Source organism: Colossoma macropomum, unplaced genomic scaffold (assembly GCF_904425465.1).
Source record: "Colossoma macropomum unplaced genomic scaffold, Colossoma_macropomum, whole genome shotgun sequence".
In the NCBI taxonomy this organism is placed as follows: Eukaryota; Metazoa; Chordata; class Actinopteri; order Characiformes; family Serrasalmidae; genus Colossoma; species Colossoma macropomum.
Window position 1 is genome coordinate 42,130,001 of NW_023494792.1, and position 15,272 is coordinate 42,145,272.

Here is a 15,272-nt window from a genome sequence, read left to right on the forward strand (position 1 = left end):
TAAGGATTGAAATTTGAGTTTAAGAAGGGTACAGTACACCTACTTACTGTACTAGCAAGAAAAGCACCATAAGTGACTCTGGGTAAAATGGTTATTCTCTCTTAGATTGTGAGGTGTGATGTCACACGTGTATGAAACAGCCCACCAATCATTACTCGGTAGCAGTAATGCCAACCAATCAGCACCCAGTAGCAGCAATGCTAATCAACCAATCAGCACTCAGTAACAGTAACGCTAGTGTCCTAGGTCCCTAAACCTGTTTGCTGTAGAAAAGAGGAAATACGGGGGTGAGTTTTCCTTCCTGGGCGAAGTGGTTTGATTAATTTTTATGTTTAGCTCTATTCACCCCCATTCATTTAGAGCTCTTTGGCGGGCGCTCTCTGGTGTTTTGTGGTCATGTGTCTGATGTAACTGGGGAGATGAGACGTGGCCAGGTTCCCCTTAACGGGCTCTGTCTATGCTCGTTTGTGCCACTCGGTGGCGGAAGGGCGCAGTGACGTGGCAGCGCGGCGCCGGAGTCCTCCTCCGAAGCGGCGCCTTACTGACGTCAAGCGTGCTGCGTCTTGTTGAAAGTTGTCCATCAGCGGCGGGCAGCGCAAAACCGGCTCATCAACTGAGGGAAACCTGCGATGAAATCAGGACTCTACAGCTGCTCCTTGTGGACTGATCATCTGGAAACCGCTCATGCCCTTCATAGAGGGCTCCTTCGTAACATATTCGGTCCAGAATCGCCTCTGAAAGTTTATTAAAGGCGAGTTTTGCGCCATGCCTGTTCGACTGTTTGAGAACAGCCGCATCGCCACTGGACTGCTGGTGAATTTACTCTCCTCTATCTGCATCGTCTTTCTGAACAAATGGATCTACGTCCACTACGGCTTCCCCAACATGACCCTGACCCTGGTTCACTTCGTGGTGACCTGGCTCGGTCTGTTTGTGTGCCACAAGATGGACATTTTCTCTCCGAAAAATCTCAGACCCACCAAAATCATTCTGCTGGCTCTGAGCTTCTGTGGATTCGTCGCTTTCACTAATCTGTCCCTCCAAAACAACACTATAGGCACCTACCAGCTGGCCAAAGCCATGACCACTCCTGTTATTATCGTCATCCAGACCATCTACTACAGAAAAACCTTTTCCCTGAAGATTAAACTGACTTTGGTGAGTAGCCGGACGTGAATCTGAACAAATCAGTGTGTGAAACTTTACCCGACAGCTCTTTCCGCTCCACGCTGACTGGTTGGGTTCATGTCTATTCAGTATTATTACACGGCTACGGCTGCATGTATCGTCCACTTTATTAGAAACTCTTCTCCTGTAGTTCCCCTTTGCTGGTGTACAGTTGGAGACTGTAGGCCTTATGTGTTAGTCGTTCTCTAGTCCTTCATTAATGGTCAGTTTCTGACCATAGAGCTGCCATTGGCTGGATGTTTTTAGGTTGTGGTCCACTCTCAACATAGCAGTGGCGCAGCTGTGTCTGATACACTCGTGCCTACAACACACGTACACTGCCATGGCAGAGTCACTGCTGTGCTGAACATGATCCACCATCCAAATGATGTCTGGACAGCAGCAGGCCTAGAAACTGACCGTTGTAGAGCAGATGAACTACAGTCTGTATTTCTACACTTAGGTAGAGGAACTATAAGGTAGGTGGACCTCCTTAAGTAGCCAGTGAGTGGAAGTACAGGGCAGGAGTAGAGGTGGACAATATGTCACAATATTTATTTTTTCAGACATCTGATCAGTTGGAACAGAGAAGAAGAACTAGTAGTGCTACTTAAACCTATCAACAACTGTGAATACAATTGTTTATTCAATATGTTGCACTAAATCCAGTTAAATGGGACTAATTTTGCTGTCTTTATAATGAAACAAGCAGTTGGTCAGTGTTCTACAAGTACTGACGATTTCCATGATATGTTCAGGAAAGCACATTGTATTGTATTGTGAAATCATTTTTCACGATAACGAAATATGTTGTCTTATTGCCCAGCCCTAGATAGGAGTATCTAATAAAGTGACCAGTGAGAGAAAGTAGAAGGTAGGTGTTTCTAATAAAGTGGCCAGAGAGGTTGGTTTAATATGTATTTGTCCTTTAACAGGTGCCAATCACTCTGGGGGTCATACTGAACTCCTATTATGACGTGAAGTTTAATTTGCTGGGCATTGTTTTCGCGACACTGGGAGTTTTCGTCACATCGCTGTACCAAGTGGTAAGTGGTATGTTAGTGAAAGAATGACTGTGTTGAAACTGGCAAAGTGTGACTTTTGTAGCATTTTAGTAAAACATGTTACTGATTAAGGATTGTGCACTCTGGTGACTCTCTGACCACTGTTATTATCATCAGTGTAAAAATCGTTACTTGCACATTGCTAGTGAATTGCATTCGCACTGCTGTCACAAAGGGGTTATACTTTAACTTATTTTATTTCTCATGGTTTCAAACACACCTTCGTTCTTGACACGGCAGGGGAATTAGAAAGCAAGTGTAACTGTGATGAGGCCTCTAGAGGGTGTAGAGTGTAGAGAGAGATTTGCTAGTGGAGCTTCAGCTAATGATTTCAACTAATCTAACTGTTGTGTCTTCTTAATTAAACTATTATGTGTTCTTCACTTTGCTGCCTCCATCGTTTAAAGTTCCAGCACCGCAACAAGTTGTGTCTGCGGAACAATAGCAGCCGTTTTGACCTGTACACTTTCTGTAGTGCATTACGATCTGACGTAAAATACACCATACAAACATTATAGAGTGCTCTTTTTGACTTACTGTTATTGTTGTTATTATTAATATTAAGATTATTATTAGTAGTAGTAGTAGTAGTAGTAGTAGTAATAATAATAATGATGATGATGGTGGTGGTGATGATGATGATGGTGGTGATGATGATGATGATGATAATAATAATAATAATAATAATAATAATAATAAAGAGAAGGGACCCTTAGAACTTAATAGAGAATTTTAGATGGCTTCTGTTTTTAAGCAAATATTGCTTGTGTTATTTTGTGTGCAACATCATTGGTGACAGATCATTGCAGCTAATGTTTGTTGTGTATAATGTTGTTAGTTCTGGGTGTGAATTTGTGTCTGTATATCTAACATAACAGGATGCACAGAAACATTCAGAGAAATGAGGTAGTAAAATATAATTGTGTCGTGTGCGTCCTTGTGGTGAGCACAGGTACGGCAACACCTTAAGCCTTTAAAATCCTTTAAAATGATTACATCTTGAACTTACTTTATAAAAGGCCCAGTTATTACATGGACAACAATGCGAAACGACTGAGTTATTCTTCAAGGGGAATTCCACCAGTTTTTCAAAAGTGGTTTGATGTGAAATGCTCCTTTCTAGAGAAACTTATAGAGTCAGAATTGTTCACAGTGGTGGTGATAGGAACCAAAAGCACCTTCGCAGAAAACCGTAACTTGAAATGGTTATGAATAAACTGAATGATATCTGAGAAATTGTTTTACAATAGCTTTTAGAAGGGTTTGGCCTAAAACACCTTTTTTAAATCCGTTCATGGTAGAGAGATAGATGCAGGGCAAAATAGTCACAAAAAAGCTTATTTTTTCCACTAATTTATTGCTATCAATATTTCATACAAAAACCTATACACATGTAGGTTATCTAGTAAGTAAAATGGCTGAATTTGTGTTGTAGACATCACAACCTCTGCTTCCTATCATCACCAAAGAAATCTGAGTTCATTGTGAAGTTACAATGAACCATTTCACATCAAAACACTCGGGATGGCCTATGTCTATGTCTCAGTGATTCAATTATGCAGAATGTTGAAAAATTAATGGAATTCCCTTTTATGTTAGTTGTGTCTAACGAACGTGTGGAGCCACAATTAGGTCCTGGCCGTTTGAGGGTTTGAACAATCTATGCTGTGCCCAAAAAAACATGTTCTTTCATAACAATTGTTGAAAGGTGTGGAACACTGGCAAAACCCCCTAAAATTTTTAAAAAGTTACCCACCTAAAAAGTACCTGTGTTATTAAAGCGGAATTCCATTTATTTTTCATTTTTTCTATGTAATTAAATTGTTAAGATTAAGTCATTCAGAGTGCTTTGATGGGAACGCTGCTTGTGAACCTACTGTATTTTACTATTCAATGCCTATACTTGCATTGTAGACATCTTGACTCCTGGTTCCTATCATGACCACTTTAAAGAAATATAAGTCAGTATGTTTCTTTACAATGAACCATTTCACATCAAACCACTCAAAGACTTTATTTACATCTCAACCACTGAATTACACAGGAATTTTGTAAACTTTGAGAAACTTTGGTGGATTTTCCCTTTAACATCATATGGTATTTATTGAGTATGAACATGAAAGGTCACATTCCAGCATCATTCTGTAAAGCTTGCCCAGTGTTGCAAAAGTAGCTACAAAAGGACACATTTAAACATGGCTAGGTCAAATCAGTGCTCTGTTGTGTGAGAAGTAGTTCTGGTTGGTGGAGCTAATTCTTTCCTCTGCCTCCATTTTAGTGGGTGGGTGCGAAGCAGCATGAGTTGCAGGTGAACTCCATGCAGTTGCTGTATTACCAGGCCCCGATGTCCTCCGCTTTCCTCCTCATGATCGTCCCCTTTTTCGAGCCGCTCACTGGAGAGGGGGGCATCTTCGGCCCCTGGTCCATACAGGCTGTGGTGAGTGAGTGGGTGTGAGAGCGTCTCTGTTTGACTGGGCAGACACACCTCTACTGGCTTAGCCACAGGAAATTCCTGAACGCACTTGCACACCCGGTTGTAACAGAGAAGCCTATGTTAGCTGCCCCCTCAGAACACTATGCGTGTGCACTATTTTGAGAAGCATTACCTTCACTCTTAAATCTGCGCTTCATGCTTGCTTTAAAAGCCGCTTATCATGGAAAAACAAATTTGACTTGCATTTCTGGAATGAGTTTGATATATATTGTGTTAAACATTGTTAAAATTGGTTAAAACACTTTAAAGAATGTAAAAAAATGTAAAAAGAGTTCCAGAGATCCACTTCATTTATTTTTCTACCTGAAAAAAAAAACATTAGCATCACATGTACAACTTCAGCCGTCAAAAAGTTTTTCTCCACTACTGAGTTGACGGGTAATGTATGAAAATCAAAAAACCTGGCTAACACTTAGCAGGTTGGTCCAGCTTTGACCAGCCGGGGGGTTAACCTTTTTTCCTCTTACCCTTCTGGCACTGGGTGAAAAAAATCACTGGGGAGCTAAGTGGCTAACAATAAGCCTGCTATACCAGCTTTATAACCACAAAGGGGTGATTGTTTTTTTTTCGCCACCTAAACCTTTGGGGACCAGGTGAAAAAAGGTTTTAGCATTAGCGGTTAGCTCCCCAGTATTTCATGTGTTTCATGAAGGGAATGTGAGGGGAGAACAAGCCCTTATGACTGTTTGACTGTTTTGGGTATGTAAAATGAATGTGCTCCTACGACTTCACAAAGGATAAAATGGGCCTTTTAAGGCACACAAGCAAAGGTCAGAGTGGGAGTCTGGTTTGGATGTTTGAACACCTTTTTTCTTCTTTACCTCTTCTTCTAGACGATGGTTTTTCTGTCGGGGGTTATCGCGTTCCTTGTGAACCTGTCCATATACTGGATCATTGGGAACACCTCTCCAGTCACGTATCCTTTCCTTCTGAATGATCAGACTGGTCTTGTTTGTTGGCCGTTCTGAAAGTGTGTTCCTTGCTGCCAAACAGTTTTGTGTTTAAATAACCATATGCTGAACCTTTGGTAGAAGTTGGTGGCATCCACAGTGTGGTAAAATCTGTATTGTGGGTTAATGCCACATCACACCAAGTTCTTTTTGGACAAAAGAAAACTATGCAGTTTTTGAAGTAGTGGAACCTTTACTTCATGTCCAATGTGTAAACATTCTTGTGGAAGAATGCAAGAGAAGAAATGAGTTTTTCAAGTAGTAGCGAACCATGAACAGACTAGAATATACCTACACTCTTAAAGATGGTTCTTCAAGGGTTCTTTGGTAAAGACAATGGGCCTCATTCACCTATATCTTCCTTTTTTCTTAAATTTGTTCTTGAGAAAGGTCCTAAGAAAAAGTCACTGTCAGATTCATGATGTGTTCTTAAACTGCAGAGTTGTCTCCATCTTTGTGCTCTTGAGTGTGTTTAGATTCTGTTCTTACCCAAGAACAATTCCCAAACAAGAATACACTGGTGAATATCAGAATCTTCACGAAAACTGCATAAGTGGGTTTTAAGAAAAATTTCTTCTTAAGCACAGTTGGTGAATAAGCCCCCCTTGGTTCTATGTAGAATCCTGAATGTGCAAAGTACCATCTGCATGCTTTAAGGGTTCTATGCATCCTTCTTTAGATTGATGGAAAATGTGCTGTATATGTTTTTTGAAAATGACTCTATATAGCACAGAAAGGGTTCTTCTGTTGTTACAAGCTTGATATTGTAACAGTAGCAGAACCCTGATCAGTCAGCCTGTTTTTTTTAATACATCCTTAAAATCGTTGCAGTGTGCAAGTTTCAGACTTGATGAGAAAGAGCATTAAAATGCATGTGTTTCGTTTTCAAAACTAGATGTGAATATGCCTTATGACTGAAAAGCTGCACCCATAATATTTGTTCAGACTGCAAATAACATAAGGACTATTGAATTATTCAAACCAGTGCAGTTGGTGACAGTAATATGAAGCCTAAGAACACGGGTAATGTATTCATAGTGGTCTAACTCTGTTACTTTGAGAGATTTGAACTTTACAGTGTAATGCCATTTCTGTTTCTTTGACCCAGAAGTACTATTAAATAGATAGCGTAATAGAATATCTAAGTTCCAGCACCTCTTAAAAGTCCGTTATAGATTTGCAAACTCCATTTGGTCTTGATGATTATGCCTTGCTTCATACTACTTATAGTACTTCAAAGTACTACTATTATAACCAGCAAACAAGCACAAGAAATAGCGTTCTTGCAAACTTAAATGTGTGTTGTTGTTTTTTTGTTACTGCCTGTTTGTTCTAGTTCACAGGGGTCTGTCTGCAACCCCATCCATCAGCGTTTTTCCAAACTAAAGCTGTTGCTTTCCTGTCCTCAGAACTTTTCCTAGTTTGACCAGTAGAGGGCGTCCTGCTTACATCAATCTGCTTCCAGTGATTTCAGAGAGCATAAGCTGGCTACAGTGGCCTGCCATAGCTGAATAGATAGCTTCTTTTAAATCAGCTGATGTAAAAGGAACATGACTACCCAAGGTAATAATAATAATAATAATAATAATAATAATAATAATAATAACAGGCAACAACTTCCTAATTTATATAGCATAAAAACAGCGAAATATGCAACTTTGCAGGAGAATCAAAAAACATTAACTTTCAGTGTAAGTAAATGTAACTAGTTTTTATTCAGAGTGATTTTAGACTATTTCTGTTGGTCCGTTTGTCATAAAATTTTGACACAGTTTAAACAGCAGCTGTTTTTGAATATATATGGTAAAAATGGAGATACACGGTTTTGTTCTGACAGCAATGATTTATAAATAAAATAGTGAAACAGTGCATGGCAAAAAATAATGTTAATAAAAGACTTTAATAAAAGTAAAAAAAATAATAAAAAGTATAATGATAACAGAAGGCTGCATTTTGTACTTCATCCTTGAAATACCTGACGATCCACATAGTCTGTCAGACATTCTGAAATGTATGAAGGTCCAGTAAAAGAACCTCATTGTAGAATTATTAAAGGCACAGGCAGCCAGTACATTATCCTTAAACATGTGCAATGCATGTAGATCTAGATTTATTAATGTTATGGAGTGTACAAAATGTACCAGTCCCTGTGTTTTAGACAATTCTATGTTAATTTAAACTTGCTGTGCTGTGTAGTGTCCTGAAGTGGGGAGTTGTTCACACAGGAGGATGTCTTAGCTGGATAAATTTAGCCCAAAGTGAGGATTACCCAGTAGAAATGCCACTTATCTCTTATCAAGCTGTACAGGCTTGACTTTGGGCTTAAAGGAGTACTCCAGTGGTTTACAACCTAATCTCTATCTGCCATAGTTAGCATGTCAGTGTCGGACAGCACTTTACAGAATACATGCTTAACACACATGCAGACTCACATATGTATAGACACACAATGCATACGAACACATGCATGGTACATAAATACTTTTATATGTATACAGTGTCTATAAAAGAATGAGTCAAAAGCTTTGACACTAAACATGTCATTTTTAAAACATCAGTTTATTGTCATGAACTGCGTTCTTGAAATGCAAAACAAATTATTATATAATAATATTGGAATGTTGCTGCTCTTCAGAACCAGTGTGCATTGTAGTGGGCATCAGAAATAGCTAGTAAACAGTAATAGGGCTGAACAGTCTGGTTCCGGAAGTAAAAATCCCATTCATTATCCAGCCAACGTAGACTTACTATGTGCTATGAGATTGTGAAGTGATGATATAAGAACTTTAGTTAAAGCCACAGGTCAGTCTGATTTCACAGTTCCAGCAAATTCCACCAATCAGGGACGTCGCTGTTACCATGGAGATTCAAACAGTGTGGTTTGACACAGAAAAGCACAAAGTAAAGGGCTCTCTGTCAGGTATGATGTGTTTATTTAGGGATAAGGAGAAGACATTTGTGAGCGGTTCGGAGTCCAGCCAACTAGTGAAATGTAGTTTGTGTGGGGGCAGCTGGTCAGTTCTGTCAGAGTTAATATGAAGGACATCACATACAGAGCTGTGGAGTGATTTTTGTGAACAAATATTATTGACGCAAACTCCACCCAGATCATACCAGAATGTCACATTTCAAAATATATATAACCATGTAGACGACAAGATTTGCCTGAATTGAGCAGTATTAAAATTACAAGCTAATGCGAAAGGTATACGTTGTCTTTCACAAATTTGTCTGTGCTTTGTTTCAGGAATGACAGGAGGGCTTGCACAAACAGGGAAATATTTTGTGAGTGCGCCGCCATCCAAAATTGGAAAAGTTGGAAATATAAAAACTTTATAAAAGTCATGAAAAAAAAACCCTGATCTAGGCTCCCATACATATATTGAGCATAATGTAACATGGTTTAGTCTGAAAGGGTTAAATGAATATGAGTTAAATATCATATTAATTATCATAAATACCATATTCAAAAGATTCCAGTAAGACTGTAAAACTCAAACAAGCAAACTAAGAAAGTCATACTTAAATCTCTGCTTCGGGCTTCTATTGCTTAGCACATGTTAAATAGGAACTAACGTAATCGTAGGCTTGATGCTAATATAACATGGGAATTCCCATTGACAGGCTAATAGAAATTAGCATTCTGCTTGTGGTAGAAATTTGATGAAAAAATTATTTCAACTTCGTGCTGCACGCTATTTTAATCGTCCTTTAGATGACAAGACAGCGTTAGTCTGGAGCCTTGCCTACACACTTAAAAATGATGGTTCTTCAAGGGTTCTTCAGTAAAGAAAATGGTTCTATATAGCACAAAAAAAGTTCTTCTATTGTTACAGGCTTGACATTGTAATAATTAAAGAAACCTTTTTGATGCTATATAGAACCCTTTCTTAAACCATCTACAGCACATCAGTATAAAGAACTTTTTCACTGTGTAAAGAACCATTTAGTCATAAAAAGAGAACCATGATAGCTAAGATTAGATTTACTGATTGGTGGTGCAACCAAATTTAGCAAAAGGATAGTTTGAAACTAACCAATGTTAACTAAGTACTTAGTAAAGACTTTATGTACAAATGTAAGTACAATGCAAAAACCTGTGCAGCCCAGTCCTGCTTTGTGATATATACCCCCCTGGCCTGTAGGTTGCAGCGACTTTTCCTTCATTTAGGCTTGTAATAGAAGCTTTTGTCTGGCCCTTGAGTCTGTATATGTCTAATGAGGTTGTGTTATTGCTCTTTAACCCTAAACTTTTCAGCTACAACATGTTTGGACACTTTAAGTTCTGCATCACTTTGCTGGGGGGATATGTGCTGTTCCACGACCCGCTCTCTCTGCACCAGGGCCTGGGCATCCTCTGCACGCTCAGCGGCATCCTCGCATACACACACTTCAAATTGGCTGAGCAGGAGGAGGGCAAGAGCAGGCTGGCTCAGCGCCCGTAGGCCATCCGCCAAGTACTGTTTAAGAGTTCCGGCAGTGCCTGAAGGACGTCAGAGACAATATAATGGACCATAACCCAAACACTGGGACAGTTTAGCTGCTGAAGTTATGAAGCAAAGGTTTACGAGCCAGGTAAATGTTCAAAGACAAATGAAGAGTCTGATTGCGTTATTCAGTGTCAAAAAAAATTAAATGTCTGCTGTAAAAGTGGATGGTACACTGTATGTCCCAAAAGTATCCAGACAATCTTTCGAATGAGTGAATTTAGCTGCTAAGGTGCACCCACTGCTGACACAAGCGTTCAGTTGTCAGATTCTATAATCTCCATAGAAAAACATACAACAGCCAACAGAATGCAGAGGTGCAATGGAACTGGACTGTGTGATCCAGAACTAATCATCCAACGTCAGTACCTGACCTCACTAATGCTCTTGTGGCTGAATGCAGTCAAATCCCCACAGCAATGTTCCAACATCTAGTGTAAAGCCTTCTCGGAAGAGTAGAGGATGTTACTGCAGCAAAGGGGAACAAACTCCCTAGTTATGCTCTTGATTTCAGAAGAAATGCTGGACAAGCAGGTGTCTACAGACTTTTTGGACATATAGTGTACATATTTTTGTATTTACTCTTTTTGATGGATATGCCCAGTGCAAATGACCCCACGAACGCCAACAAACAAAATGAAAGTTGCTCATGCTTGATGAACAAGAAGTGTTGTTTACACTTTAAAGACACCATAAAAAGTAGTGTCTTATGTTTCAAATACAGTATTTTTGCATTATTCAGTATCAAAAATATTCTGTAACAACATAAATGTCTACTGTAAAACACTGTAGCAGTTTTTTTTTTGTTTTGAACATTGTGTTTTAATTGACATGCCTAGTGCAAATGACACAACAAACCTAAATATTGGGTTAATTTGCTCTACACAACTCTTAAAAACTTTCTACAGTGTTCCCATTAAAATGAAGGTGTTTGTTTGCAGAATGTCAGGTCAGTATGCTGTGTTTAGATGACCTGATTTGGTTTCAACACTCAGTCAGCATGTCAGTGCTTCGTGACACGATTGCTCAAGATATAAATGTGGTCCAAATTGGAATTGAATGCAGTGTCACTGGGAGAATTGGAATGGAAGAATTTGGAATTTTGTGGATTTATTTTCTTAACTTAATTCAACATAGGTACTAACTACATATCAGATATGTGAACTGTGCAAAACAGAAGCTGTTGTATTTGGATGTGTCCAAACAAAGCCCGAGTTGTGATCACAAGCTTGTTTACGATGTCTGAATGTTCAAAAGTTATTGCTTTTTTTGTATTTTGATGGTTTTATTTAATCATGTACTTTTTCATACACTGTTGTCTACAATAAAACATTTTATTGATTTCAGTTTTCATTCTGTTTGACTACACAAGATTGAGGCAATATGTTTTCCTCACTTACTTAAGTAGATAGCCATTCTGTGTTATGTAATCTGTTCAAGATGCTGTGAGCTCTTTGTGTCTAGTCACGTCTCTGTAATTCACACATTTAGGCTGTAGGTCGCAGCTGACTGGTGTGTTTGGCTGACTCTGCTCACTATCTAAGGAATGACTTTCATGCTATCTGTAAAAATGTTTCCTTACTTGTTTTTTTTTCTCTCTGCCAAAGTCCTTCAGCTATCTTTCTCATAGCTTTGCACGTGAATGCTGCCTTCAAGGCTTTAAGAGTCGTATATGTCCGGTCATGCTCAGGATCCGCTCTAGAAAAGCTTCTACAGAAACTAATGCTGCTTGCAAAGCAAGATGAAGGTGCCAAAAGTGGTGTGTTGGAGCAATATCAGACGGTTCCCTGAAGAACCCTTCAATATGTGGTTCAATCATTAAGATGTAAACAAAGTCATTCAAAGTGGTTTGGTGTGAAATGGTTAATTACAGAGAAACTTGCAGTGGTGTTGATAGGAACCGGGGCTCACAATGTCTGCCACACAAATATAACCTTTTTATGTACTATCCAAAACCAGCAGTGGACCTTCTTGTCTCTTCTGAGTTTATACAATGAGGAGAAACAAGTATTCAGACACTTTTGTTATTCAAGAAATTTAGTATATTATTATGTGTTTATATGCATAAACAAAAATACATTTAAGAAACGATGGGGGGGGGGGTATTCAAATGCTATATTGAAGTCTACATATCTATGTAAAGGTTAAAAATTGAGTCACAAATCAAGTAACTACATATTAAAGCTGCAAAAATAAAGATGTTCTCTTGCAAATTGCACCTGATGTCATTGCCTTTATTTAGAAAACTTTATTCCTTTATTGTGAAGGCTGTATATAACGTGCATAATGTTCAATACAAAAGGTTCTTGACACTCATGTATCTCGTTTACAAAACTGGTTCTTCTATGGCTTTGCTCCAAATAATCCTTTGGCATGTAGCTAAGTAATGCAAACTTACTTGCCACCAATTAGCATGAGTACGCACTCCCTGCCAGCACCACAAAGTATCCAACTGCTTCACAGAAACTTAGGCCAGATGTTTCTCATAGTTCCGTGGTTGGATTTGAGTGTTTAAAGACTCGTGGTTTGTGATTGTTTGCTAAAAGTGCTCTGTTAATGAATGTGGAGTGAACCAGGCTTGAAAGCACTCTACCCCATACTTCTACTCAGTGGCCACTTGATTAGAAACACCTACCCTGTACTTCCACTGAGCGGCCACTTTACTAGAAACACCTACCTTGTACTTCCACTCACTGGCCACTTTATTAGAAATATCTACCTTATACTTTCACTTACTGGCCACTGTATTAGAAACACTTACCCTGTACTTCCACTCAGTGGCCACTTGATTAGAAACACCTACCCTGTACTTCCACTCAGTGGCCACTTGATTAGAAACACCTACCTTAGACTTCCACAGAGTTGCCACTTTATTAGAAACACCTACCTTGATCTTCCACTTTCTGGCCACTTCATTAGAAACACCTACTGTGTACTTCCACGTTTATTAGAAACGTTTATCCACAATTACCCAATTTACAGACTGTTGTCAAGATATTATTTGGTGGACAGTGATGCTACTGGAGTTTTTACACAAGTCAGTGTCCCTGCTAGGTTGAGAGTGGTCCACCACCAAAAATATCCCACCAAGAGTGACTGATGAAGGGATAGAGGATGGCTATATAGAGGGAAAGAGGGCACTAACTGAACCTACAGGGTAGCATTTCTAATAAAGTGGCCAGTGAGTATAATCCAAATGGCTTTATAGTCAAAGACATTGAACAAAATGACTGTAAGAAATACATGAATGAATAAAGACATATACGTGAATGATATGAAATAATATAATGATATCCATTTTAAAGTGGCCATTCTTTCCTGTCGGACTATGCCCAGGCATGATTGTACATTCAGAGCACAGATGAGATGAAAAGAGTTAAACTGGCCTAAAGGAGCTGGGTAGACAGGGTGTGTCATAACGTAATGTCTCTGTATTTTTATGTGAGTGTTTACATGTCTCTCGACCTCACACAGACAGTTCTTTGTCTCCCAACTATAAACCCAAAACTGACATAAAATGTAATTTGATCATACTCGTTCCACTGTAATTTACTGTAATTTGCGGTTGTAGCACTATAATAATGTGCAAAATGTAATTACAGATAAAATACAATGATCCTTAGAAGATCCAGAGGCATGTGAGGCATGTTCAGATAGGCAAGACTCAATCAAACAGCTGTGAAATGGACGCAATACATTTGATCTAATCTGAAGTGTTTGACCCTTAATCTTGGTTTTTCTCCAGCATCTTTACTCGTCCAGGAATTGAGTCACAATTTCAACCTTACAAGCCCAAACATGTCGAGCTTAAAGGAACATGCAGTTCTAAAATAAACCCTGAGTCATTAAACTGAGCACTCACAGCCACATGAATGATTCAGGAGAGAGAAAATTCTCTTCCTCTAATGAATAATGCTAGCTATGGAGTCATAACAACAGTCGTCTGCCCCTCCAGAACCTGCCCAGGACATGTTTCCTGTGTGGATAATTGTCCTTCAGTGAACATTAGTAACAGTGTTATTTAGTAATTTGTTTATTTATTGTATTCCATGTTTTATGCTTCATCTTTTGCCAATTTTGTTGCAAAATTTATATTTATTTGCTTATTTATTTATTTATTTATTTATTGGAGTTTTACATATTGTAAAAACATAAAATGTACAGTATAAAATGTGCCATGACTTTTGTACACAACTGTAAAGAAATGTTTTGTAAATAACAATAATAGTAATTATTATTATTATTAATATTATTATTATTATTATTATTATTAATAATAATAATAATATTGTTATTGTTGTTGTTGAAAAGCAGGGCATTTATTTTACACAGTGTGTGGTTCATTGATCAGCTCAGTGAATGTTAATGCCGTGATTAAAGTCCCATTTACCTTCTGGACCCTATAGTGGATGACAAATACTTTAATCAGTGAAGTCTCTAATCAGCGTCTCTAATCAGTTTTGGTAGGACTAAAACATGATAATATTGTTTAGTGGATGCTTTTAGCAACTAAAAATGCAGAACATGAGCAGTTTTGTAAAGTTAATGTGGTTTGAGTGACACAGCTTTATAGATTTTGGGTTACTGGACTTGGTTAGATAACCACACTTTCATTATTAAATAATTAATAATTAAATTTAAAGGAAACTGTCAGATCCTTCACATATAGAGTGCAAAAGTACAATAAATCTGCACGTGTTCTTTTATTTGACAGTGTGAGTGTAGGTGAGGGCATAAAGGAGGACATTTTCGTTTTTACACTTTATATTTTACTATTTAAAAATGAAAATCTTCGATCGGTCGCTTAATGACTTTTATTGTGAAATCTGATTGAGACCCTAAATAATACTGACACGCGTCTCATATACCATTTTGGTTAAGGCTTCTTATTTCTTTCATCCATATAACCACTCAGGTGGAAACTTATTCCACTTTTGATTTTACATTGTATTTATATTGTTATTATATTTTAATAAAATCTTATGTCATGTTTTGTGGAAGATTTTTTTTTATTTACTTTACTGTTTTGTGAAGCACTTTGAGTTGTGTTAAAGGTGTTCGATAACAATAATATTAACAATATTAAATAAATAACATGAACTATTTCTAA

General features: G+C 38.2%; 1 protein-coding gene across 1 annotated transcript; it reads left to right on the top strand.

Moving 5' to 3' along the window:
• The first annotated feature begins 765 nt into the window (after positions 1–765).
• On the top strand, positions 766–11,508 carry slc35e3 (solute carrier family 35 member E3). The gene is made up of 5 exons (XM_036577228.1): positions 766–1,158; positions 2,103–2,213; positions 4,510–4,668; positions 5,559–5,641; positions 9,934–11,508. Exons 1-5 carry the CDS (start codon positions 766–768, stop codon positions 10,118–10,120), a joined length of 933 nt encoding a protein of 310 aa, XP_036433121.1. The 3' UTR covers positions 10,121–11,508.
• The last annotated feature ends 3,764 nt before the right edge of the window (positions 11,509–15,272 follow it).